Source organism: Plectropomus leopardus, chromosome 7, assembly GCF_008729295.1.
Source record: "Plectropomus leopardus isolate mb chromosome 7, YSFRI_Pleo_2.0, whole genome shotgun sequence".
Taxonomy (NCBI): domain Eukaryota; kingdom Metazoa; phylum Chordata; class Actinopteri; order Perciformes; family Serranidae; genus Plectropomus; species Plectropomus leopardus.
This window is the reverse complement of record NC_056469.1, coordinates 20,155,476-20,179,671: the sequence shown is the minus strand read 5'-3', so window position 1 is coordinate 20,179,671 and position 24,196 is coordinate 20,155,476. Positions and strand designations below refer to the sequence as shown.

The 24,196-nt window shown below is 40.3% G+C and overlaps 1 protein-coding gene across 2 annotated transcripts in view; it reads right to left on the bottom strand.

Annotated features, from left to right (window-relative positions):
- Positions 1-24,196, bottom strand: part of LOC121945100 (mannosyl-oligosaccharide 1,2-alpha-mannosidase IA) — a 231,244-nt gene that overhangs the window by 13,302 nt on the left and 193,746 nt on the right. Inside the window, exons 5-8 of one of the 2 annotated variants that reach the window (XM_042489124.1) lie at positions 15,324-15,418; positions 8,515-8,641; positions 6,551-6,644; positions 3,816-3,931 (exon numbers count right to left, since the gene is read on the bottom strand). In XM_042489124.1, coding sequence (XP_042345058.1) covers positions 3,816-3,931; positions 6,551-6,644; positions 8,515-8,641; positions 15,324-15,418 — 432 coding nt within the window. The remainder of the gene's footprint in view (positions 1-3,815; positions 3,932-6,550; positions 6,645-8,514; positions 8,642-15,323; positions 15,419-24,196) is intronic. The other variant, XM_042489125.1, reaches the window with a different exon arrangement.

The window sequence follows — 24,196 nt, the reverse complement described above, 5'->3', positions numbered from 1 at the left end:
TGTATGCTGCTTTGAATAAAAGCATCCATTACAGCTCGACATCTGCATCTCCATAAGACCCAGTGAATTTCAATAGGAGAGACACATCTATACATCTATGAATAAAAGCTCTGGTTTTGAGTGACGAGAGGGACACTACATGGCACTCTCACTCCATGGTGTTGCTGGGTCAGACATTGCTTTAAAAGTTGCATCACTGCAGAAATCTGAATTTAATGCTATAAGAGCGCGGAATTAAATATGTGCAAAGGGAGATGAAACACGTCTTTAAAAGAAAAACAAAAAAACTTCTTTCCCCTTGATTTGAGGCACAAAAGATGAGCAAAACAAGACCAGCACTAACACTCTAGATATTCAATATTATTCCATGCAATCTCATGGCTGAATAAACATCCATCTTTACATTCAGCATATGAGCAAACAGGCATTATAAAAAAACTGCTGTCCGATTTTATACAACAGGCAGGAGAATTTGCCCTCTAATGCTCTAAAATAATGAAATTAATGAGACATTTTATGCAGGGAATCACAGTGAGGGGGAAGAAACCACCATCGATCAAGCAGTCACATTCATTAATTAGGGTTTCATCTGCAAAATACTTATTAAAAATCAATTTTTAATGCGGCCTGTGTAAGGACATACACCAATCAGCCATGACATCAAAACCACTGACAAGTGAAGTGAAAAACTTTGATCATCTTGTTACAATAGGAGCCTTTGCTGGGAAACCTTTGGTCCTAGCTGCCAAGTGGATGCCACCTGACACAAACCACCCACCCAGATATTGCAGATCAAATACAACCCCTCACGGCAACAGCACTCCCTGATGGCAGTGGACCTCCCAGCAGGAAAATGCACCATGCCACACCATGAAAACTGCAGAGGAATGGCTCAAGGCACATCGTTATGCCTGGGGGGGCCACTGCCATCAGAAGGTGCTGTTGCCATGAGCCTTGTATTTGATCATCATCAAATTAAAGCAATAAAGTTTTAGTGGGAGGTGAATTTCAAATGGCATCCATATGAATGCCAGAACCCAAGGTTTCCCAGCAGAACATTGCATTGTTATGAAATAATAAATGTTATTAACTTCACCTGCCAGCGGTTTAAATGTCATGGCTAATAGGTGAAAAACACTTATCTGTTCTACCTTTTTATTGTCATTTATTCATCCATCCATCCATCCATCCATTTTCTTCCGCTTATCCGGGGTCGGGTTGCGGGGGCAGCTGCCTGCGGGGGCAGCTGCCAGCGGCTCTACTCCGAGCTCCTCCCGGATGACCGAGCTTCTCACCCTATCTCTTAGGGAGAGCCCGGCCACCCTACGGAGGAAGCTCATTTCGGCCGCTTGTACCCACGATCTTGTTCTTTCGGTCACTACCCAAAGCTCGTGACCATAGGTGAGGGTAGGAACGAAGATCGACTGGTAAATTGAGAGCTTTGCCTTTCGGCTCAGCTCCCTCTTCACCACGACAGATCAGTGCAGAGTCCGCATTACTGCAGACGCTGCACCGATCTGCCTGTCGATCTCCCGCTCCATCCTTCTCTGACTCATGAACAAGACCCCGAGGTACTTAAACTCCTCCACCTGGAGCAGGATCTTGTCCCCGATCTGGAGGGGGCACTCCACCCTTTTCCGGCTGAGAACCATGGCCTTGGATTTGGAAGTGCTGATTCTCATCCAGGCCGCTTCACACTCGGCTGCGAACCGATCCAGTGAGAGCTGAAGGTCACGGCCTGATGAAGCCAACAGGACCACATCATCTGCAAAGAGCAGAGACCCAATCCTGAGGTCACCAAACCAGACCCCCTCAACACCCTGGCTGCGCCTAGAAATTCTGTCCATAAAAGTTATGAACAGAATCGGTGACAAAGGGCAGCCATGGTGGAGTCCAACCCTCACCGGAAACGAGTTCGACTGTCTGCCGGTAATGTGGACCAAGCTCTGGCACTGGTCATGCAGGGAACGGACAGCCCGTCCCCTGTATGACCTGTATGGCCCGTAGGGGGTCCGAAACCCCATATTCCAGGAGAACCCCACACAGGACTCCCCAAGGGACATGGTCGAATGCCTTCTCCAAGTCCACAAAACACATGTGGACTGGTTTGGCAAATTCCCATGCACCCTCAAGGACCCTGCCAAGGGTCCAGAGCTGGTCCACAGTTCCACAACCGGGGCGAAAACTGCATTGCTCCTCCTGAATCTGGGGTTCGACTGTCCGGCGGACCCTCCTCTCTAGTACCCCTAGACCTTACCAGGGAGGCTGAGGAGTGTGATCCCTCTGTAGTTGGAACACACCCTCCGGTCCCCCTTCTTAAAAAGAAGGACCACCACCCCGGTCTGCCAGTACAGAGGCACTGCCCCTGATGTCCACGCAATGTTGCAGAGTCGTGTCAACCACGACAGCCCCACAACATCCAGGGCCTTGAGGAACTCCAGGCAGACCTCGTCCACCCCAGGGGTCCTGCCACTGAGGAGCTTTTTGACCACCTCGGCAACCTCAGCCCCAGAGATGGAGGAGCCCACCGCCGAGTCCCCAGGCCCTGCTTCCTCACCGGAAGACCTCAGCACCTAGTCCCCACCATACACAGTGTTGACAGAGCACTGCTTCCCTCTCCTGAGACACCGGATGGTGGTCCAGAACCTCTTCGAAGCCATCCGGAAGTCGTGGTCCATGGCCTCACTGAACTCCTCCCATGCCCGGGTTTTCACCTCGGCAACCGCCACAGCTGCATTCCGCTTGGCCTGTCGGTACCCGTCTGCTGCCTCCGGAGTCCCACAGGCCAAAAAGGCTTGATAGGACTCCTTCTTCAGCTTGACGGCATCCCTTACCGCCGGTGTTCATCAGCGGGTTCGGGTGTTGCTGCCCCGACAGGCACCGATCACTTTACGGCCACAGCACCGGTTGGCCGCCTCAGCAATGGAGGCACGGAACATGGCCCAGCTCCTTCTGACGGGAGACTCTGCCAGATGTTCTCAGCAAACCATCACAATGCGTTTGGGTCTGCCAGGTCTGACCGGCGTCCTCCCCCACCATCGGAACCACCAACCAACCAGCCAACTCACCACCAGGTGGTGATTGGTTGACAGCTCCGCCCCTCTCTTCATCCGAGTGTCCAAGACATACGGCCGCAAGTCCGACGATACGACTACAAAGTTGATCATTGAACTGCGGCCTAGGGTGTCCTGATGCCGGTGACCCGCGTCCGGGCAAGGGAAACTCTGGACCATTCGTCTTGTTCATCATAAGAGTCCGGTGAGCTACCCTTTGTCTGGTCCCTCCCCTAGGACCCGTTTGCCATGGGTGACCCTACCAGGGGCATAAAGCCCCTGAAAACTGAGCTCCTAGAATCACTGGGACACGCAAACCCCTCCACCACGATAAGGTGGTAGCTCATGGAGGGGTATTATTATTATTTATTGTTTTTAATTCAACGTTACCTTTCCCATATGATCAAACAAATATCAAGAGAGCATTGTGGCTCTCTCCAGAAAGTTCTGAATAAAGCCATGAGTATTATTTTAGTGACTGACACCGTCTGAATGACAAAAAGTAATGACTGTAACAGATAAAGCCAGCAATGTTAATTATTCCATGTCTGAAAACGGTTAAAACGTTTCCTTCATTCTGCCTTCAGTTGTCCCCGAAAAGTTTCAGCCATGTACCTGCTGTCCTCTCGTTGTTCGTCTTGGGAGTGAAGCACTTTGTGTACTTTGTTTGATCACAGGCTTATGCAAATGACTGTAACAATTATCATTTGATCTAACAGAAGCCATGCCTGAGTGTGAAATATGAGATTAAAATTTCCGTACCTCCAGTGCGCTGTAGTACATCTTCTTTGCATCGTCATCTGTCTTGTCTGACATCAGATATGATTTGATCAGATACTCGTAGAAACTATCCCCGAGGCCACCGATGGAAACATGATCTAAGAGGGGGGAAACAAGGGAAACAGGACTGTGAGAATATATTCAGCAGGGTCAAACACAGGTCTGTATCCAGGGTATCTGCAAGTCTTGAAAAGGCTTAAAAACTATTTTTCCTCAACGTTGCTCTTTTTTAAACTAAAAATTGGATGATTGTGACAGAATAATGTGAACACAGGAGGCTGTTGTATCAATTTTTGTGGAGATTCAGTGAATGCTATCAGGAAAATACCAACACTCCTGCTAGCTTTAGTAGCTGGAGGTTAACTGTCCCGTAATGAGTGAGTGTTGATTTTTGCACAAATTGATGAAATATGAAATTAATGAATAAATAATTGTCATTGGTTAATCCATCCATTTTAGGTTGCTTATCCAGGTTGAGTTAATGTAATGATTGATACTATTGGAACTGATTGTTATATACTGCTGGGAAGTACTGAAAAAAATGTATAATAGTAAATACTTCTAGGTCAAATCATCCCTTGTGGTTTTCCAAAATACTTTCATACTGGGGGGTATGGACCTAAAACAGGTAATGCACTGCATTTGGTTGTGTCAAAAAAGTAGTGACATGTCTTGAACACCGTTGAAACCCAGTTATACCATTTCCAAATCAATAATTACCTGATCAAAGCCCACGATACATAGGAATAGAAGATTTTAAAAGAATTTTTTTAAGGAATTATTTTTAGTCATAGATCAAAACATTTTGCAAAGACTGGGGATCTTGTGGTGTAACTATTATAAACTATACTACATCTAGATTCCTTTGGAGATTATTTCCCATTCTGCTCCTGGTGGAAAATACTACGCCAACTCCCCTTTATGAAATATGACATATTAACAAATCTTTATGTGACTGCAAAAACACAAGCTATGAGGACACCTTTTGTCCACAATATTCCTGTCAATTGAAAATTAATATAATCAATGAAGATAAACTGTATTTATGAACAAACCAGGGTTAATACAGACAGAAGGAAGTTAAATTCAAGGACTTTCAAGTATTTTTTCAAGCACTCATTTTTATTTTCACAGATGAAACCGTTTTGCAATTGTGTAAATTCACTCCACCATCCACAGCCAGACAAGCATGGCTGCTTATTAACTGCTGAATTACAGCTGGAAACTTGTGCTTATGGCTGATGGTGCTCCGCTGTGAGTGTTTTTCAGACTAGCAAAACATCCTGGCGCAGATTATTTACTGGTGTTTACCAATCCATTGTCTCTCTGAGCTCATCCCACTCATACAGCACTGGAAAATAATTGCAAGCACCACCACCTCTCATCACTTTTAAACATTTATCTAATGCATCACATAGAATAATGAATCCTTCTGTTCACCTAAATTATACTGAAGTACTTATTGAAAGACTAAAAACGTAAACATTTTAAACACATTTGAGTTTGTCGCAACGTCAAGACGCAAAAATACAAGTGACATAAGACAACTTAGATTTTATCAGACACTGAAAATTTGTCTATGATGAGTTAAAAAGTCATTTTCTGTAAGGCTGGCCGCTCTGGTTTGCTGGAATCATGTAGCAAAAAAAAAAAGAAATCGATGTCTTTCAAAAATTTTCACTGCTTTTGGTCTTTTTGATATATTTGTAGCATGCATGGCCATGTACCATGAACCCACACATTCTTTGTTCACTGATGGGAGAAAATAGTTTATTTAAACTTAAAATGATGTAACACACTTAAAGCTTTTGAGTGTAAATTGAAACAAGTGGTTGTTGATTTCCCTCTTAAGTCCACATTCAAATTCATAACGATGAATCTGATATTGCAGTGGAGGCGTGCACAGGTCTTCATCTATCCACTCATGCTCAGTGCACACACACACACACACACACACACACACACACACACAGACACACACAGACACACACACCTTTGTCGACTCCCCCACAAGGTTATCACAGTGCCGCTGTGTTTGTCCTTGACACAGACAGATGAGGGGGAGCTGTGAAGCCAAGATTTCTTTTTTTCCTTTTGTGGCAATAAATATATACAGTTTTGCTTTTCTTCATGCTCACCCGCAACAATTAGCCTTTTTAGTCCCAGCATTGAATTATCCACTGATTTTTTCTTTTCACCTCCTTTCAGGTAAATCGGAAAGATCCAATTTCCTGAAGTAATTGAATTCATTATCATTTTAATAACCCAGAGCAATGGGAGTCATATAGCCATTGCTATGAGCCTCACATTAAAAATGATAGGAAATAGACGGGTGTGGGTGGATGACACAGACGAGCAACTAAAAGAGCTTTGACACGTGAGGTGACTCAAGGACTGTCAGTGGTGTGAAAGCAAATAGAAGAGTCAGAAATGGGTAAGGGAAAAATGACATATAATGAACTCAAAGTCTTGAACCACAATCTTGATGAACATTGATGAAAACATAAATATTATAACATTGAGGTTACAAGGAAAATAGAAATGGTTTTGTCACCAAGGTTAATGTAAATCTTATGTTTTCTTCTGATATTCCATGTAAGCCACTGACCTTGTCCTTCATTACAATGAACTCTATAACACAAAGGTACCTGTAACCTTCTAATAATATAAAGTTTATCCAGAGTGAAAGTGCTGTGAAGAGCTAACTCAGTACTTACGTTGGACCCAGTTGCCGCTGACTGGACTGAGAAAGTTGGGGTACAGGCCGTGAGGTTTTTCAATCTTCTTCAGCAGTTTTCTAATGTTCATCACCTGTAAAACAATAAACAATGAGTATAAATCAAGATCATTAGGATACTGCACTTCCATTGCTTAACACATTCACTTTTTGTGTCATCGTTTCAAGGCTGAAAAGCGTCTTACAGAGAAATGAAACCATAAATTCACGGTCAAAACTTAAAGGGAAAGTTAATCGTTTTTTCGTTGTATGGATTACCTATCCATAGACAACATGTTACATATAATAGATGTTAGTCGGCTTGGAGAAACAGGCTGGAGTCCGACATGAAAGCCAAGAAATCTGCTGTGGAAAGGTCAACAATAACATATATTTTAGCCTCCTAAAAAAGGCCCACCTAAAAAAAAAACAATGTCTGTTTACGTGCACACTATATTAAGTATTTTTAACTGCTTTACCTTACTGTCAGACAGTGATTTACAGTGGTAAAATCAAGCTGTTATGTCACTCTCTCCAAAACCAGACTGCTGGTGTACCACTGCCTTAAACAGTTAATTTTTTTGTGTTATTGTGTGATGATGAAATTTAAAATGGTTAGTTGAGATTCACCAAAGTCACACAATAACACAAACAAACTAACTGATTGCAGCAGCAGTAGATCAGCAGCTTCCATGTTTAGTAGGGATGTAATAATGCATCGCGAGACAGTTAAAAATTGAAAAAAATATATGAGATTCAAATCAGTGAGATGAAAAATTAACTGCAATACTCTTTTTGAACATTGGAGGGCATAATCTACTTTTGACGTCGCTTGCTCGATGTGCAATGTCACTACGTTTTTAACGTCCTACGTCATGTCTGAGAGCTCGCCAACTTAGGAAGATGCACCCTCCTGTTTCAAATCAGCAGTGTGGTGGCATTTGAGCTACTTCAAGTCAGAAAGAAATAAAGGCGAGAAGATAACAGAAAAGACAAAAACATTCTGCAAATACTGCAAGAGGGTGTTTTACTACACAAATAGTATAACTAACATGACGCAGCATGTGAGCTGGCATCATACTAACAAGCTCCAGTCGGCACCACATATGCACACTACTCCTTAACAGCAACTACATGGCCAAACCACACTGGCAAGCGCATTTGCAACCCTGTTAGCCCAAACGAGCACAAAGAGAGTGCCCATCTTATCACTCAAGAGTGGAAAATGGCCAACTTAGTCTTTCAAACTTGCCCTCTCTGCTTTCCCCTCTAGCAAAAGCATAACTTTCTACACCAGCCACCTCTGTCCCAAGTGAAAGGGGGTTCTTTTAACAGCAGGGGACATTGTGAATGTAAACCATAAACAATTCATTGCATAGTTTGTGTTTTGTATTCATACCCTTCCTCAGAAATAAAAAGGGATTCTTTAATTTTATATAGAAAAGAAAAGAAAATGCAGTACTTTGTATCATTTTTGTTTGAAATAACTGATAGAATATTTTTCAGTCATAATTTTTCTGTATTATCATTTTGTATTTAAAAGAAACGTAAGCAAATCATATCGTGAACCCAGTATCATGAATCGCATCAAATCGAGAGTTGAGTGAATCGTTACATCTCTAATGTTCAGTGAGCTAAAATGTTTTTGTCAACGGAGTCTGGTAGCTTTGATGAAAGCATAGATGGGGAGCTGTAACCGCTAACGGCTTCCCTGCTGCAACGAGCTGTCTGACGGAAAGGTAAAATGGAAAATACTCTCAATTTAGCAGACATCGCAGACATGCCTGCTTCTTCAAACTTGGGGGTGTGTCAACTGATGTGTACTGTATGTAAAATACTGATCATGGATAAGTACCTCATAAAACTCCACTTCAAAAAATCCAAACTATCCCTTTAAAGTAAAATAGTAATGTTATTCTGTAAAGAAAAATTTGAAATACAATCCATATATACAGAACTTCGTACCTTCTCTGTGTAGATGGAATTCCTGGAGAGCTCCGACAGGTGGACAAATTCAAGGTGAAGGGTCCCGAACTCAGCCAGGATGCTGCTCCCGGCTGAGGCCCAGCCCCAGCTCCAACTGTTGCCACTGCAACAATAACCAGACAAGTAGACTAAGTCTCATGGTTTTTACACACAGGCGACGACAATGACAAACACTCCATTAGATTACTGCATAAATACAGCGTATTCAGAAAAAAAGTAAATCAGAGCATTGCATTAAGGAACTGGAGACATAGTGGGAGGGTAGCAGGTTTTATCCATAAACTGTAAAATAAAGATAGATAACATGTCATCTCAGTTGTCCCCTGATGGCCAGCTGCAGTATAAGTCATAATCCCCAACGCCTCTTTTTTAGTAAATGGGACACGGACCAAAAAAAAAAAAAGGTCTACACATCAAATTATTTTAACCAAAGATATTTTCTGTTATTTAAAGTAGTTCTCATCATGTTGATGTATGTTCAAGTGTTATTTTTTAAAGTGTGATTTAATTAATTGGACTTAATATCACAGAGATCATTATTGCACAGACTTTGGCCTCCAATGTGCAAGATGACAGGAGCCATATGTAGTATGTTTTGACTTCATTTTTGTACCGTGGAAGGAAGTAGAGACATCTTGCCCATCTTTGTATACAGCCATTGGTTTCATCACCAGGTCTATGTTTTGTCTCGATACTGGAATTTCTAACTTTCATACAAAACGAAAAAGATACTTTTTTAAAAAGATAAATGTAACATGGCTGTAACATGATAATGTCCACTTTTCTTTTCTTGGTTAGTCGCAGAAAACAACAAAATGACTAATAGTAGACTTTAACATTAAGGTACTGGTGTATTCATACTGCGGAAAATGAGTATTGAAACCGTTTCATATATCAAGTATTGATATGTGTCATAAATCAATATTATTGACTACACTACTGTGCTGCCTCACATTGTGTGTAACTGACTTGGTGTTTATATTTATGCTATCAAAAACACAATCAACAAACAAGCCAAAGATTATTAATTTCCTCTACAGGCTACATTATGATGGTCAACAAGCTCGTTAGTCAAGAACACAGCCTTTATCCGTCATTAGATTTATGTGCTGAATTATTTCACTGTTTGTGAGGTAGTTACTGCTATCAACACATTTATCACAGCCACTATTCTTTCTTTATTACTGTGTAATGCAACACAGACACATCTGAAAAGGCAACCATTGAACATGTATTTTCACTCATTAAAATTGTTACATATCAATATGTTTCTTGAATGTAGAGTTCAGAATCTGCCGGAAGACCAGAAGAGTATACTAGTTTAATATTATTGTAAAGTAGATACAGATTTACTGAAACTGAGGGAATATGCAGAAAAAAACCCACAAACTACGAAAAAGTTACTTCTCAAGCTGTGTGTAACACTGTATGACAACTGGTATGTTCTAACATTTCCAAGAACTTAAAATAAAGGCACCCCTGGTGTATGATTGCGGTGCGTACTGTAGCTCTAAATTATTCATTTAAGTACAGCACAATCGTTTGTGTTTCCTCCTGTTTCAGTGGGAAGTTCTACTGAAAGAAAAGTTTTACAGATAACTCGAGCTTCATTCAATCGTCCTGTATAGCAGTAAAACTTCATTGTTCATTGTTTCTTGCAGTTCTCCCACAGCCTCCTTCAGAAGTGATTCTCTTTGTATTACAAAGTTTCTTAAAGTAGCCGACTGAGTGCCCTGTGGACCTTGTGGCCTGCTTTACACTCCGACTCTGCTTAATGCATCATAACAGACAGGTCTTATTTTTTATTCACTTTTCAGTTGGAAATCAATAACCATCTATCTCCGGAGATCTGTATAATGCGTTCCTTTCTACCAAAGTATACTCATCTATTTGAACATGAGATAGTGTCATTTTTGGTTTTCAGAGTTGGAGCGTGAATCATCCTTTTAAAGTACTTTGTGCAACACCAGAGAATTTGTCAGAAAATTAATGTGTAACAAGTACATTACTGGTTGTTGCATGAATTTGGCAGGATAAAGATAACGCTGTTTCAACAGCCTTTGATAGTGCTGCAACTGATTATTTTGATTTGCTTAAATAATTAATTGTTTGGTTCATTTGTCAGAAAAACAGACAAATGCCCATCAGAATTTCCCACGGCCAAAGGTGATGTATTCAAACTGCTAGTATTGTCCAACCAACAGTCCAAAACTTAAACGATATTCAATTAACTATTACAACGATGGTTTTGGTTTTGGTTTCATTTTGGTGCCTCCATTTAGTACAGCCAGGATCTGCCTCTTTGATGAGCCATGTGTTATATTTCTAATTAGGGATCTAGTATAAATGATTAAATGATTTTTATAAATACATTTCCAAAACATTCTATTAATTCCTGGAAAACGTTTTTTACAAATTTTTAATATTTTTTTTCTTGGCAATTTATGTGTGTAAAGACGGCTCTGAACGTTACCTAGAAACTATTAACTTCAAGGTCACGAACACATGAGACCATTCAGTTTTATTTCCTCAGCTCGATGTGGGTTATACCACTCTGCAAATCTAATTCTCAGTTAATGTGTAGTCTCAGAGACGGAGCACTAATGCACGGCTGTGATTACTTGAGGCAGAATGTACTGCTAGGATGACTTTACATATCCTCTAATAGAAGCTGGAGAAGATCAGACATCCAGTAATGAATTGAACTGAATTTGTAAGAAGGGAAGGAGATGGAGGGAGAGGAAGGAAAAAAAAGGAGGTGGGTGGTGTGTGAGGGCGGAGGGGATTCAAAGAGTTTGCCACTCTGATGAATGCATCCATTAAAAGTTTGGGGGCTACATCATTAGTAGCTTTGGCTTGAGTCACATCTGATTCCTCTTTTAGGAAGAATAAATCCAGGTATCGAAGCGGAGGTGTGGGGCGGCGTTTCGTGTGTTTGTGTGTGTGTTTGGAGAGGTGGAGGGGACGGAGTGGATTGTATCCGCTGGCACTCATTAATCTTTTTGCCCCCTTTAACAAACACACCCTCACACTCCTCCACAGCCATCAGAAATATAATCAGGTGGAAAAAATAATGAAACACACAAAAATCAATATCACATGTCATGCATAATGTGTTGGGGAAATTGGCATTTTTGTGCATCTTAACAGAAGAGCTAAAATGATTCAAGTCTTTGATATTGACCAAACACACACACACACACACACACACACACAGGCACACAGGCACCCACATCACTCTCACTGTGTGATCCTTAATATATTTAATTCTAATTCATATTTCCACTATTAATGTTGATAGTTCTACATTTGTATTTTAACTAGGGTTAATTAATGTTATATCAAGACCCTTTTTAGAGTTTTTTTTGCTAACATAACATTGATTTTATTTTGTTTTTAAGAGACTATATGATATTAAACACAAATGTGGCACATTATGAAAAGTGCTCATTTTCCCCTTTGCACATTGGAAAGGTTTTTCCAATGTGCAAAGGGAAAAAGGTAATGAGCAACTTGGCAAGAAATGTTCAATAAACTGCAAGAAATTAGAAGATATAGATTATTATTTTTTAAGTTAAGGAAAAACTATATTTATAATGATATTTAAAATTATGTAACAAATTTATTAGAAATTTTAATTTTTTTTCTATTCTTAAACTAATTAAAGGTAATTTTCTTATTCTCTTAACTAATTTCTTGCTAATGTTTGGGTCATTTCTTCCTTTGTTGCCCATTGCCTTCTCCTCGTTTTTGACTGATATCAAGCCACTTTGCTCAGGTTTCAAATGGTTAAAGGATAATCGTCGATGTGTTTATGTTTTTGTAAATAACTTTCATCCCCTCATTTTCATCAGACCTTTTGTGATAAGAGTTTACTGTCAAATGTCTGGGACACAGTTGCTACTTCATTTTACTCTGCCAGGAGCATTAAAAACTAATTTGTGTTGTTTGATTTAAAGCTCTGTTGAAACCACAATAAAAGGGCCTATCAAAACATATCCTGTTTTAATGTTCCACTACTTATTTTCCATTAAAGTGATAATGGGTACAATCATAGATAAAATTTGGCAGCTATCTTGTGACACATTGTGACACAGAAACACTGAAAACACTGAAATAATATAGCTATGTTTGCCCTGAGGATGTTGAAGCAAATATTTAAAAGTAACTCAAAAGCACTTTTCCCTAGTAAATAATTACTTTTATACCCCATAATTGGTAAAGTAAGTCAATTACTTTTGAGAGAAGTAACTTCTAACTATGACTTATCAATATTTTTTTAGTAACCTGCACAACAGTGATTATAGCACATTAGAAAAGTCATCTGTCAGAGCTGCAGACTGCAGCAGGACTGAGCTCCCCTGTGCACAGACTGCTGACTGCCTCAGTATGCTCTGTTACACATTGCATATGTTCTTCTCAAGTCATGTGTTCGTGTGTGTGTTGTGTGGACACGCTTGTTTGTGTGTCTGCGCGTCACTCCATGCGCCCCACATGACGACAGTATGGGCAGCCTGCTTCCTCCTGCCCATCTGTACCACCGGCCCATGTTGGTGATGTAGCAGGAATTAACTGTAGAATAAGGTAATTAAATCTGCCAGCAGCTGTCCGGCTTGGCTGGTGGGTTAATTGGTAGCAGGTGGATGACAGAGGTGCCAGGAAATGTTTTATAAAACAAGATTAAGGAATGAAAGAGAGAGGATGGTATACTGTAGGATTTTCTAAAATAAACATGCATAAAAGGAGTTTGACAGCTTCAATTTGGCTGAACAACTTTAAATAATCGCACATGGCTGTGTGAGTGAGATATTTTAGATCCAGTCTCACTGGACATCTCATCAAACTGAATCATTACCTATTTTTTTCTTCTGGTGTTCATGTACGAAAAAGGAGTAAAGTCAGACTGTAGGTTTCCATGCCAGCATTGATAATTTGATTTTCACAGTCACCGACACAGTCACAGTGCTGTTAAATTCAGTGTCACTTTTCATTTTTAAAGTCACTCTCCAGACAGGTTTTAAACTATGTAATACGTATACTAAGACTAATATTTTGTTTAATATTGTTTCTCCACATAAAGGTTAATTAAGTCTTTGAAAAGAGGCTGGAAGCAGGGCAACTCTTTCTCCCTCTATGATAAATTTTCTTGCAGTAAGTTTTGCTTTGCTCTCTCCAGTTCTGCTCCTGGGATGTATAAAGACACCTGGATACAGCGTTGAAAGAGGGACCCCATGTAGACTTTCAAATTTTATTGGACAAAATGAATTAAATCCTGATAGTGAAATGAGCCATTCGGGTGTGATGCTCAAAAAAATGTATCCACTAATTTACAGGTGTCTCTTTCAGAATGTAAGTCAAAGAGGAAAAGTATTTTTGGGCCACAGGGCATCACATGACAGTGTAATTACACTTTTCAGCCACTAAGAAAATTGGCACTGAAAGAGCAGTGTGCATAAAGATGGCTAACATTAAGAGTTAACATTGGAGGTTTCAGCCACATATGTTTGAGTCTCAGATGAGGTGTCTGATGTGCACTAAAATCAGTAACTAGTAGACGTATCAGAATGGTAAGTGCAGTTAGCATTTTTAAATTATGTAGTTTATTAGCTTGTAACTGGCTGTGGCTGACACATCGTTCGCGTTTGTGGAACATGCAATAATATCAGCTACAATGGGGTTTTTGGGCAGCTCTGCGCTGGAGGTTTCATGTTTCTTTTCTGGTGTTGTGACAAAGTCTATTTCTCATTGATATGTGTTTCCCGGACTACACAGTGATTGGGGTTTGTATTAGCGATGTACCTAATCTATTGCCCAAACATACATTTGAATCTCAGATTTTAGGGAAGTGCACAGACATCGCCCCCTTCAGTAGAAGGAAAAGACAATGCCTCGCTTGTGACAAACTATGCACAGATTCAAGTCAGTGTAGTCAAGGTCAGACATTTTAGGGGACATAAACAGAAGAAAAACAAATTTTACGTGGAGGGGGACTTCAACTCAAAAGAAAGAAAGAAAGATAAAAAGAGAGAGAGAGAAAGAGAACTTTAAACTCCTGGTCAAATTGCTCTAAAATGAAAATAGCTTGAAGTTATGTTGCATGACCGTGGCATTAACAAGATTGTGTCAATAAAGATTTTGAGATTAGAAAGGTAATGGTTTGGAACAGATTAAAAATTAACACAACTCATTTAAATAAATGCAAATATTATTCATGTGATCTTCCAAAGTGTTTATGAACACAGATTAATTCTTATCTGAATGTTATCGTCATTGTAAAGCTCAGCCTGCAGCTGCTCCATTGTCATTAAAGGGAGACTGTGGCCCTGGTGTTTTTTCATTTAATTGTTTTCTTTTTTATAAAGTTCTCATTCAAAGAAAATTATACTTTTGTAAATACTGTTTTTTTTTCTGTTTTTGAAAAAATCGTGTGGAGGTGAATTTTGTTTCTAAATTACAGATTTGGATCTGCTTTCTTCTTTTGGAACATGTTTTTATGTGCCAAGATGTCTCCAGGCTTTCCAGCAGCTGAAAGTTGAGAATCAGTGTTGATGCATGTAAATTAACTGAGGATTTAGAGGACTGTTGAAAACAATATTAGCTTATTTCCTATTTGTTGATATCTCTCGCTTCAAACTCGGCTCACGTTTTTGAATCAAGCTCTGCCTCTGGTTGCCAAGATGAACAAACTGCATGTGTGCTGATTAATGCCACCAGCCATGATGGCTGGATATCAGCCTTTTATCAGGGATGGGGGACATTTGGAGGTGAAAGCTGCTGCTGGGACTCACCTCCCCAGGTTGATGACTCCTCGGGGGATTCCTGTTGGAGTGTTGAAGGCAGGCAGCAGCTTCTCTCCGAGCTCCAACACTTTACTCTTGAACAGCTGGAATAAAAAAAGAGAAGAACTTGGTTAATAAACAACACACCTACCAAAAACACTGCCCATCATCTCATCTGAGTTGAAAACAATCATTGTCACAGGGTAGGAATCACAGGCGGGCACACATTTACCCTCCAAAGCTAATTATGTGAAACATAAGGCCTGCTACAACGGCCCTCCAGCAGGATTAAAAGCAATCTCAGCGATGTAATCTACAACAGTCCATTTAAAACTGCACTTCCTCTCCATCTCCATGGGGCCAGACTCTCTGAGGCCAAAGCTGAGGCAAAGTTAATGTATCATCTTATGCGCTGCATTATCAGTCACCAACTCTCCATTAGCCGGTGGGAACAATGTTTGAAAGAAAAAAATGAAATGAAGACAGTAGAGTGAGATATTGAAATACTGACAAAGACAGAGACGTCTGAGGAGACAAAGGTAGCAGAGCAGAGGCGAGACAGAGAGGGACGATTCATACAGGAGACTTGAAAGCCTCGGAGGCAAGACAAAGCAGAGAAAGTGATTGAGAAGAGACAGATATGGTAGATGGAGGGGAAACAGAGTCTAGACAAAGACAAAGCGCAGTCACAAAGAGAGTTTGTGAGCGCAGCGGCGGTGTGGAGCAGTGACTCAGCAGAAATATTGAGGAAGCAAGGAGAAAATTGGGGAAACAAATAGTGATCAGATAGGTAGAAACCACTGGGCTCCACTATTAGGACTGTTATCACTGTGAAAGTAGCCTTTGTAGTCTGAAATTGCTTTTACCTCAGCAATGTGAACAAGTAATACTGTATATTTAATGTTAGAATGTATTTATAGTGATGTATCCTCTTTTTTAAAAAGCTTTTTCTCATTGTTTCTTACCTCAAAACACATTCAGTATTTTCTCAATGCTCACAAACCAAACAGCCTTTAGTCTTTATTTGGATCCTGTTGGCAGCTAGTCTTCCTGTGTACTACTATTTTTTACTTTTATTTACTGAGAGGACGTGCACTTTTGCAGAAGCGCCCTGATCACATTTGCACACATACACATCTAGAAGACGCTCAGTACAACCAGTCTAATCTGCTGGCCACTAAGCAGCTCCACTGGACTGGTTGGGGCTAAGGGCACTGCTCAAGGACCCCTCAGTGGTGGTAATGAGGGAAGAGCAAGCGCAGCTTTTTCAGCTCAGGGATTCAACCAACAACATCCTTATCATAAGTTATTATTTTACTATTCAGCCAGTAGCTGCAGCGTCTTCCTAAAACCTACCCATGAGGCTTTGCATGAAACTCTTGCGCATGTCATGTCACCCATGTGGGATCTTTACAAAAAGATTGCGGCACAGACCCTCTCACTGTCACGAACAAGGGGTGCAAAAAAGTCGGTAAGTAAATAATGCATACATGGATGACTGAATACATAAACAAACATAGTAGATATTAAACTGCCAACTGCAGTATTCAAAATGGAGGAGCCTGCCTTTTTCCTTTTCTTAGGAAAATCAGTGGTTGAACAGTTCATCTGCCAGTGATGATGCAAAATGATGATGATCAATAAGTGTCAAACAAAGTGTGTATAATATATACAAACCATATCATTATGTACCTATTAAAATGATGCAAAAATGATTGATGTTTTTTTCAAATCTAATGCTGCCCACTTTGAACCAGTGAGAAGAGCACAAAGAAAAAGCACTTTTTCCACTTTAACTTATATTTCTCATTTTACCCTGATATTGTACACAGTTTGTGATTTTTGTGTGAAGGTGTATCTTCTTTGTGAATATGTCACTTTTTTTGTATTTCTTTCTTTACATCTATACATACATACATAGTTCCTTTTTTCAGCACTTTTTAGGACATTATTCTTGTTTATTTTTTCTCACCTTTTTTTAACTCATTTTTTGGGGTTATTTTGGCCATGTCTTGTTAAGTTGCTTGTCACCTTCTTCCGATCTTTTCAAAGAAATCCAACCAATTTGCTCAGGTCTCAAAGGGTGACAGAAGAGCTGTTTGTACTTTTCAAAGTAAGGTGGTTAAAGAGTCTTGAATTAAACACTATTATTAGGGTTTTAGGTATCGGGTGATTAGAAATGTGGGAATAAGGCACTGTGGTATTTTTTGTTTGTCTATTTAGAGCCCCTGGTATTGTGGCTATACAGCACTCTGTCAGTCAAAAAGCAGTGGGATGGGAGCAGGGTGGCGTTACATATTCACTTGTTAATTCTGGCAGAATAATACAGAGCAGCCTCAGCCTAATGTGTGTGTTTATGTATGTGCTGCGCTCCCTCTCCAGTCCCCTGACTCTCTATTTTATCAAAGAGAGCACTAATGACCCTCCGCCTGGTCCCATCTCTCCTCATCGGCCCTTTCTACCGCCGACGCTGCTGCTGCTGCTGATGCTGGAGCAAACCAGAAGCCCACAGGCACACACACACACATTCAAAGCAGACACACACTTAGTTCAAAACAAGCACACACGCACGCACGCACGCACGCACGCACGCACGCACGCACGCACGCACGCACGCACGCACGCACACATACACGCAGACTTGCTTTCATTTTTACGCCGGGCTTGCATCATTTTGAATTTCACTACAGAAATATACTTTAGTTTGTGTAGCCATGCACTTTTAAATGAAACAGACAGCAAACACACACACACATGCAGTCTTTGTCAAATACTTAAACACACACATCAAGAAGCAGGGGCAGCAGATTATATTGCACTCATTTATTCTTGTTGGCTTGTTTATAAATTACTTGATTAATTATAGTAAAACCCCTTTGGCTGGCAGCTGCTCTGTGATTTACTGTACGCGGCTCACGAGCTAAATTAAGGGCCGTAGTCATAAATCTGTCTTCGCTGACACACTGCTGGTCTCTTGTGCAACACCGAGAGCCTCCTTCAGCACGTGCGCTTCATTACTGAAGTGCTGCTGTAATTACACTTTGTGTATTTGCACCGCCTCCCCATCTATCCAATAATGCAAAGCTATCAAGAAAATCCAAGATTGGTGACTTTTGCTTTTTTTTTACTCCCCTGCCTCTCTAAGAAGATGGCAGAACGGAGGAACTCAGCAAACACCAACATTGATCTGACGTGACAGCCGACAGGTCGCTTTCTTCCCTTTCAGTTGGCATTCCCTGCAGGATGGCGGATGGGAGGCTGGACACGAATGGCGTTTTCTATCAGCTCTTAACCGCCGAAGACACGCATCAGGCACACAGTCATCTCTCCCTCAGCAAACACCGTAAGAGCCCAGCGGAGTGACACTTTTCTGGGTCTGCCACTTCTGTTTACCAGTAAAACCTCTCAGTTCTTGCCTCAGGGAACAAAAGACTCGAGAAAATGGGCTTTATGCGCTCTTCCATATCAGTTATATGTTCGCATGTTTAGCTTTCGATTTGTCCGACTGTCTGCGTGTAATATTGCTGTAAAACAACAACTGGGAGAAGATTACTGTTTGTGTGTTTTGGGAAGCAAGTCGATCCTCCGAATTAAATAAGTATGACAATATTCTATCAAAACCAAAAATGTGTCAGTCCATCTCTCAATACAACTTCTCTCTCCTTTCTGTTACTCTCAGCTCAAAGCCAGCTGCTTCCTTCTGAACATGTAAATCTCCAAAAGAGGAGACAAACAATTTGCTTGTTTCATGTAAATTCAGTAAACTTGTCTGAATTGTTCAAATACAAAGAGGGGTTTTTGGTTCTGGGGAAAATCTCCGTGATTCCAACAGTGCATTTCTGTCATACCATATGAGTACATGAAATGTCCTATTTATTTTAGCATTAAGCAAGTTTTAATAGGGCCCTGCCTCTCCATTGTGTCAAAGCAGACGTCATTGCATGGTATGTTCTGACTTTGTGACTGACAAAAGTAAGAGTGAAATACAACTACTGTACCAACATGCAAACCTTTCTTGTAAACTACAGCTGGGAAAACATTACTGTCTTGTGTAAATATGCGTGTGCACAAAGTGAAACTTCTAGCAGCAACTTCTGTGACCAGCAAACAAAATACATAGCTATGATGTCTCTCCTTAAAAGTGCTCATAATTTGAAAACAAGACAATCTAGAGTCTCAGTCAAGGTTTACTCACAGTGCAAGTGTGCACGAATGCAAAATGTAAAGCAATGGATTGGCAATGCCTATTAATTAAATATTGAATATAAATGTTGATTTACTGGGCATATTGGGTAATATGGATGCACATCTCTCAGTAACCATCAAGCATTGAGCCAAGTCATAGCATAAGTATTTTAGATTTGAAAATGCATTTAAGGTAATTTACATGGAGCAGACTATTTCAAAGGAGGGAGGGTTGTAGTGGAAGCACTGGGGCGTCTTGTGTGACTGTATGGCAAATGGTTTAAATTGCTTACTGGTCAGATTGGAGGGCCCCATAGCCTAACTTTGCTTAGGGCCGCAGGGGGGTCAGGTCTGGCTATGTATGACATATGCTTTTACACAGCATTTTTTTAGACTTTGGGTATCTCTCTCTTTTTTACCATATGTTTGTATATATATATGTTTTTTTTTTTAATGTTTTAACCATTTTTTAAAAAAGGCTTAATAATTCACTAAAAGAGCTGTGCACTGTGGTTTTTAGCGTCACTAAAGGTGTGTCAGATTTTCATGTTGTAAATTATTATCAGTATTATCGAGATTGGGCCTAAAACTTTCATTCAACAGCATAACTGGAGCTGAAATGTAACAGCATGGCTTGGATTTATAAAACCTAATAAACACCATGTGTATTATATATTTAACTTTGCCTTTTAATTTTTTGCATCTGTAAAATCTTCATTAGTTATGGTATGGGCTGTGATATAAATTGCTGTGTTGTTTTCATGAGGATGTTTCAACCATGAAGGTCAGCGGCACAGTGGGATCAGGCTTTGGCTGCACAGACATTAAATAATTATCATTGTTGTTGGGTTTTTTTTTTGGTCTTTTCATTTGTTAATAATAAGAAAAAATACACACTATCACCTGCTTAATTCGTCAAGATGAATCACAGCCTCTTAATCATACAAAGGTTTTATTTGTGTCGTCTTCATTATTTGTGGCTTGACAACCAACCTTCTATGTCTCACCACTTTTTTCTTTTTTCTTCACATTCAGGACACATTCTCATGTCTCAATAGACAGGTGACGAACAACATGAATATATAATGTGGCAATAAAATGACTAACTGTGTGACTGATTGCTGATATGTTTTAGCAGCCAGCAGAGAGCTTCATCAGCTGCACAAATCTCTCACTCATAGTGTCACTGATTCTGAGTAAAAATGTGTGCTTTTAATGCGAGAACAAAGCTCTGTCTCTTTTACACCTGCCATCACCTCCTCTTTATTCATGTTACTGAGATGTCGGAGACACAGACGGCAGAAAACCCGATCTGCTGAAGATGAGAAATGGATGGTAAGCAGCAGTGTCATGGAAAACATATCTGCAGTTTAAAGGCAAATTTTTATCTCAGCTTCAGAGGACTGCTTATGGCGTTCTTGATTCTGTCCTCTCTTCCTAAGACCAAAGCACATGCAGAGTGCATGCATAATGCTCTCTTTTTACAAGTCCTGCACAGCAACCAGTTGCCACGGTGAGAAGAGTTTATTTGAGATTACTTCGGGTTCCTGTGCTCCAAAAATAACGACCAAATCTAAAAAACATAGCGGGTAGCATTTTGAGAATCGTCTAATGTCATCTGGCTGTGAAAAAAAGTTTTTTTTTTAAGACCACAGATAAATAATTCCTATTTGGCATCTTATGAACACGGATCAGCAAACTAACCTGTTCTGCCTCCGTCACTATCTCACACCAGCATGCAAGTCCCCGGTAATTTTCTCTTCATCGTTTTCCCTTTGTCTTGATCATCGCAGGACAGCTTGATCAAAAACAAATCTATAAAGCAGCTAAAAGGAAGCCGAATCGGCCCACACAGGAAAAAAAAAACAACTCATGCCCTACTGTCACCTCATTCCTGGACCCAAAGAAAGCTTGTGATGACAGCAATCACCTGTGGATGAGCAACAGAAATGAGTACAAAGGACTCATTTTTGTGCCATCAAAGGCAAAATGTCAATCCCGACTTCTAAAAGACAAAGGCGATGTTTTTAAATGACTTATTATTTATTATTATTCCAAAGATATTCAGTTAGCTATCACATACAAGAGAAAAACAGACCTCAAAACTGAGAGACCACTTAAACGACTCATCAATAAACAAAAGAGTTGCAGATGGTAGAGGAAGTACGACATGCTTTTCTCTTGATCAAATATAACAGATTCAAACTTTAGTCAAACATAATTCCAGCTAGCTGGCATGGAGGGAAAGATGGGTTATGGGGAGAAATTTCAGAAATGTATGTGATGGTCAATTAAACACTGTCACACTTTGGCAAGTATTAGGGCTACATTAAATCAACAGCTAACTCCACGCAAGACTATTGTCACAAATACTTTCACAACAAAATTTACAAATTTTTACAAAATTTCACGGATTTCACAAATCTCATGACTTTAACAGGTTTTCTACTATGAATTAAGTACAATAAGTAATTCATGAGCACATTGAGTATTTAGTCAAACCTATGGCTCTATTCCACACCTCTAGTGATGTCTATATTATGACGGGTTCTCAAAGGAGGAGAAAGCCTACATTAACTCAACAGAATCAACTTTCATCACACACTCGAACCATTATCAAAAGGCCTTAAGATACAGTCTGCAAACTTATACTGAGAGAGGCTCTATTTGCAAACTCCCAATTGAAAAAGTTAAAAAAAAAAAAAAAGTATGTTTCATTACAACTTAAACTGTACTGTACACCTGCAGGGGTATGTCTGCAGTGTGTGGGTGTTTTTTTGTGCATTGTTCTTTCTACAAAATATTATTTTAATGGTTTGAGTTAAAACTGTGTGCCTACACCAACAAACACACAAATTCATGTTAAAACATGGTTCAGCAGCTGCTGCAGGCTCAGAGATATCTGAGGTTTAATTCTGCCGAGGCCATAATAAGATGCTCATTTTCTCAGAGCAACTGGAACAAATAGTCGATTCTTTATAAGCAGCGGCTGCACCTGGTTTGTTTAGCTTCTCTCCCAGAAGCATTGATCGTTATTAGGATCCTTTTCTTGTTTCTGTATCTTCATGGGCCCGTTGGGGGAACAAGGTGGATTATTCAAAAAGAAACAGATACACTTCAAGTATCTCAAACATTTGGTGTAGTCATCACTGATTGAAAGGAATATTACAAGTCTCAGCTTCAATCACCCTTCCTCAATATTTCCACTCTTTCAGTCGGATCTGACAAGACTGACAGGAGGAGACCTTTTCTTGCACATTGATTTCGTTCTTCATTTCACAAGCTGCTGGTGTGAGCTGACTGTGAAGCAGAGGAGTCCACAGGTCGCATCACCTTCACTCGGTTCAACAAGTCTGAATCTCAGTGAGATTGACATTGTTGCCTTTGAGCAAGCTTTATCCCGCTTTGAATATTCAGATGGTGTCTGTATTGAGTAGCATCAGCAGTGTGTAAAATTCAGATTAAATATTCAAAGTTAACAAGGGCAAGATTGCAGAAAAGGCTGTCTCTATTGTACGGTAGGTTGTCTTCAAACCACTAGTCTCATCAAAAGAAAGCTAATGATTGCAAATTTTAAAAACTGACATTTCACTCCATCCATGACAGTGATTTTTTTAAACCTCATTTAAATTTTATTCTGTCCCATTTCATTCCACAAAGCTGTAATTTTGTGCCTGCAACACGTGTTTCCACGTCTCCATCGGCAAAGCTGACAGAGTGACATAGATGTCTTGAACACTGTCGGTCCTGCATCAGCCTGATGTTGGGAAACCGAAAAGCACTCGATATAATTTATGCAGCATAGCATTGCCTGAGAGTGGAGTAGGCGAACATGCTAAAGCAGATCCGATAAATTAGACATGAGGACTTCTGCGAAAACAAACGCAGCGGTAAAATGGGAGTACCCACCAAAGCCCAAATTGGGAAAACAAACAAGTGGCGGCGGCTCAATCAAGCCCCCGCTGGAAAGGAGCAGCTCTAAATTAGTCCACATTATGGCTATATTGTTAAGCAATGTTCATCAGCTTAAATGTTCTTCTCTCAAGTACATGACCGCCCACCTACTCTCCACCCCTCCCTTTGACCCACTAAACCGGGCTCATACAAATCATTTCACAGTTTGCTGACTGCTGCTACTGTATAACACAGCAGTCACAGTAACTGTCATTCCTCCCGATTCAATGGTACAATTATATACTCTGTCTTGTGCTCTCTATGTTACTCAGAACCTAATTACTGAGAATGAAAGCATTATATCTGCCTTGTGTTGGTGTGTGTGTGTGTGTGTGTGTGTGTTACCGCCAGGAAAAAAACATTTCCTGCCACAAAGGACTACAGATGCTTGTGAAGATGTGGTTGTTGATTGGCTGTTGTAAACACAACTGGTCATTACTGGGATATTTCAACTTCAATATCATCTTCCCATATTACAGGGTAGCCACCATGTGGCACTGTACGCTTCAGTTTTTGTAAAACCAGGCGACGCTGCTTTTCATGTAAAGCTGATTGTCGTGTGCAGTGTTGTTTCAATACCACGCTTGCATGAAGATGGGGGGGGGTGGGGGGTCCCGAGGGAAGAGTTAATCCCACCCATGTTCCACTGTTAAGAAAAATACATGAAGACTCTCGATTATAAAATCATGTTAGATATGTGAAGCTATCTCTGAGCTGTCTGTCACAGCAAATCAAATTGAGAG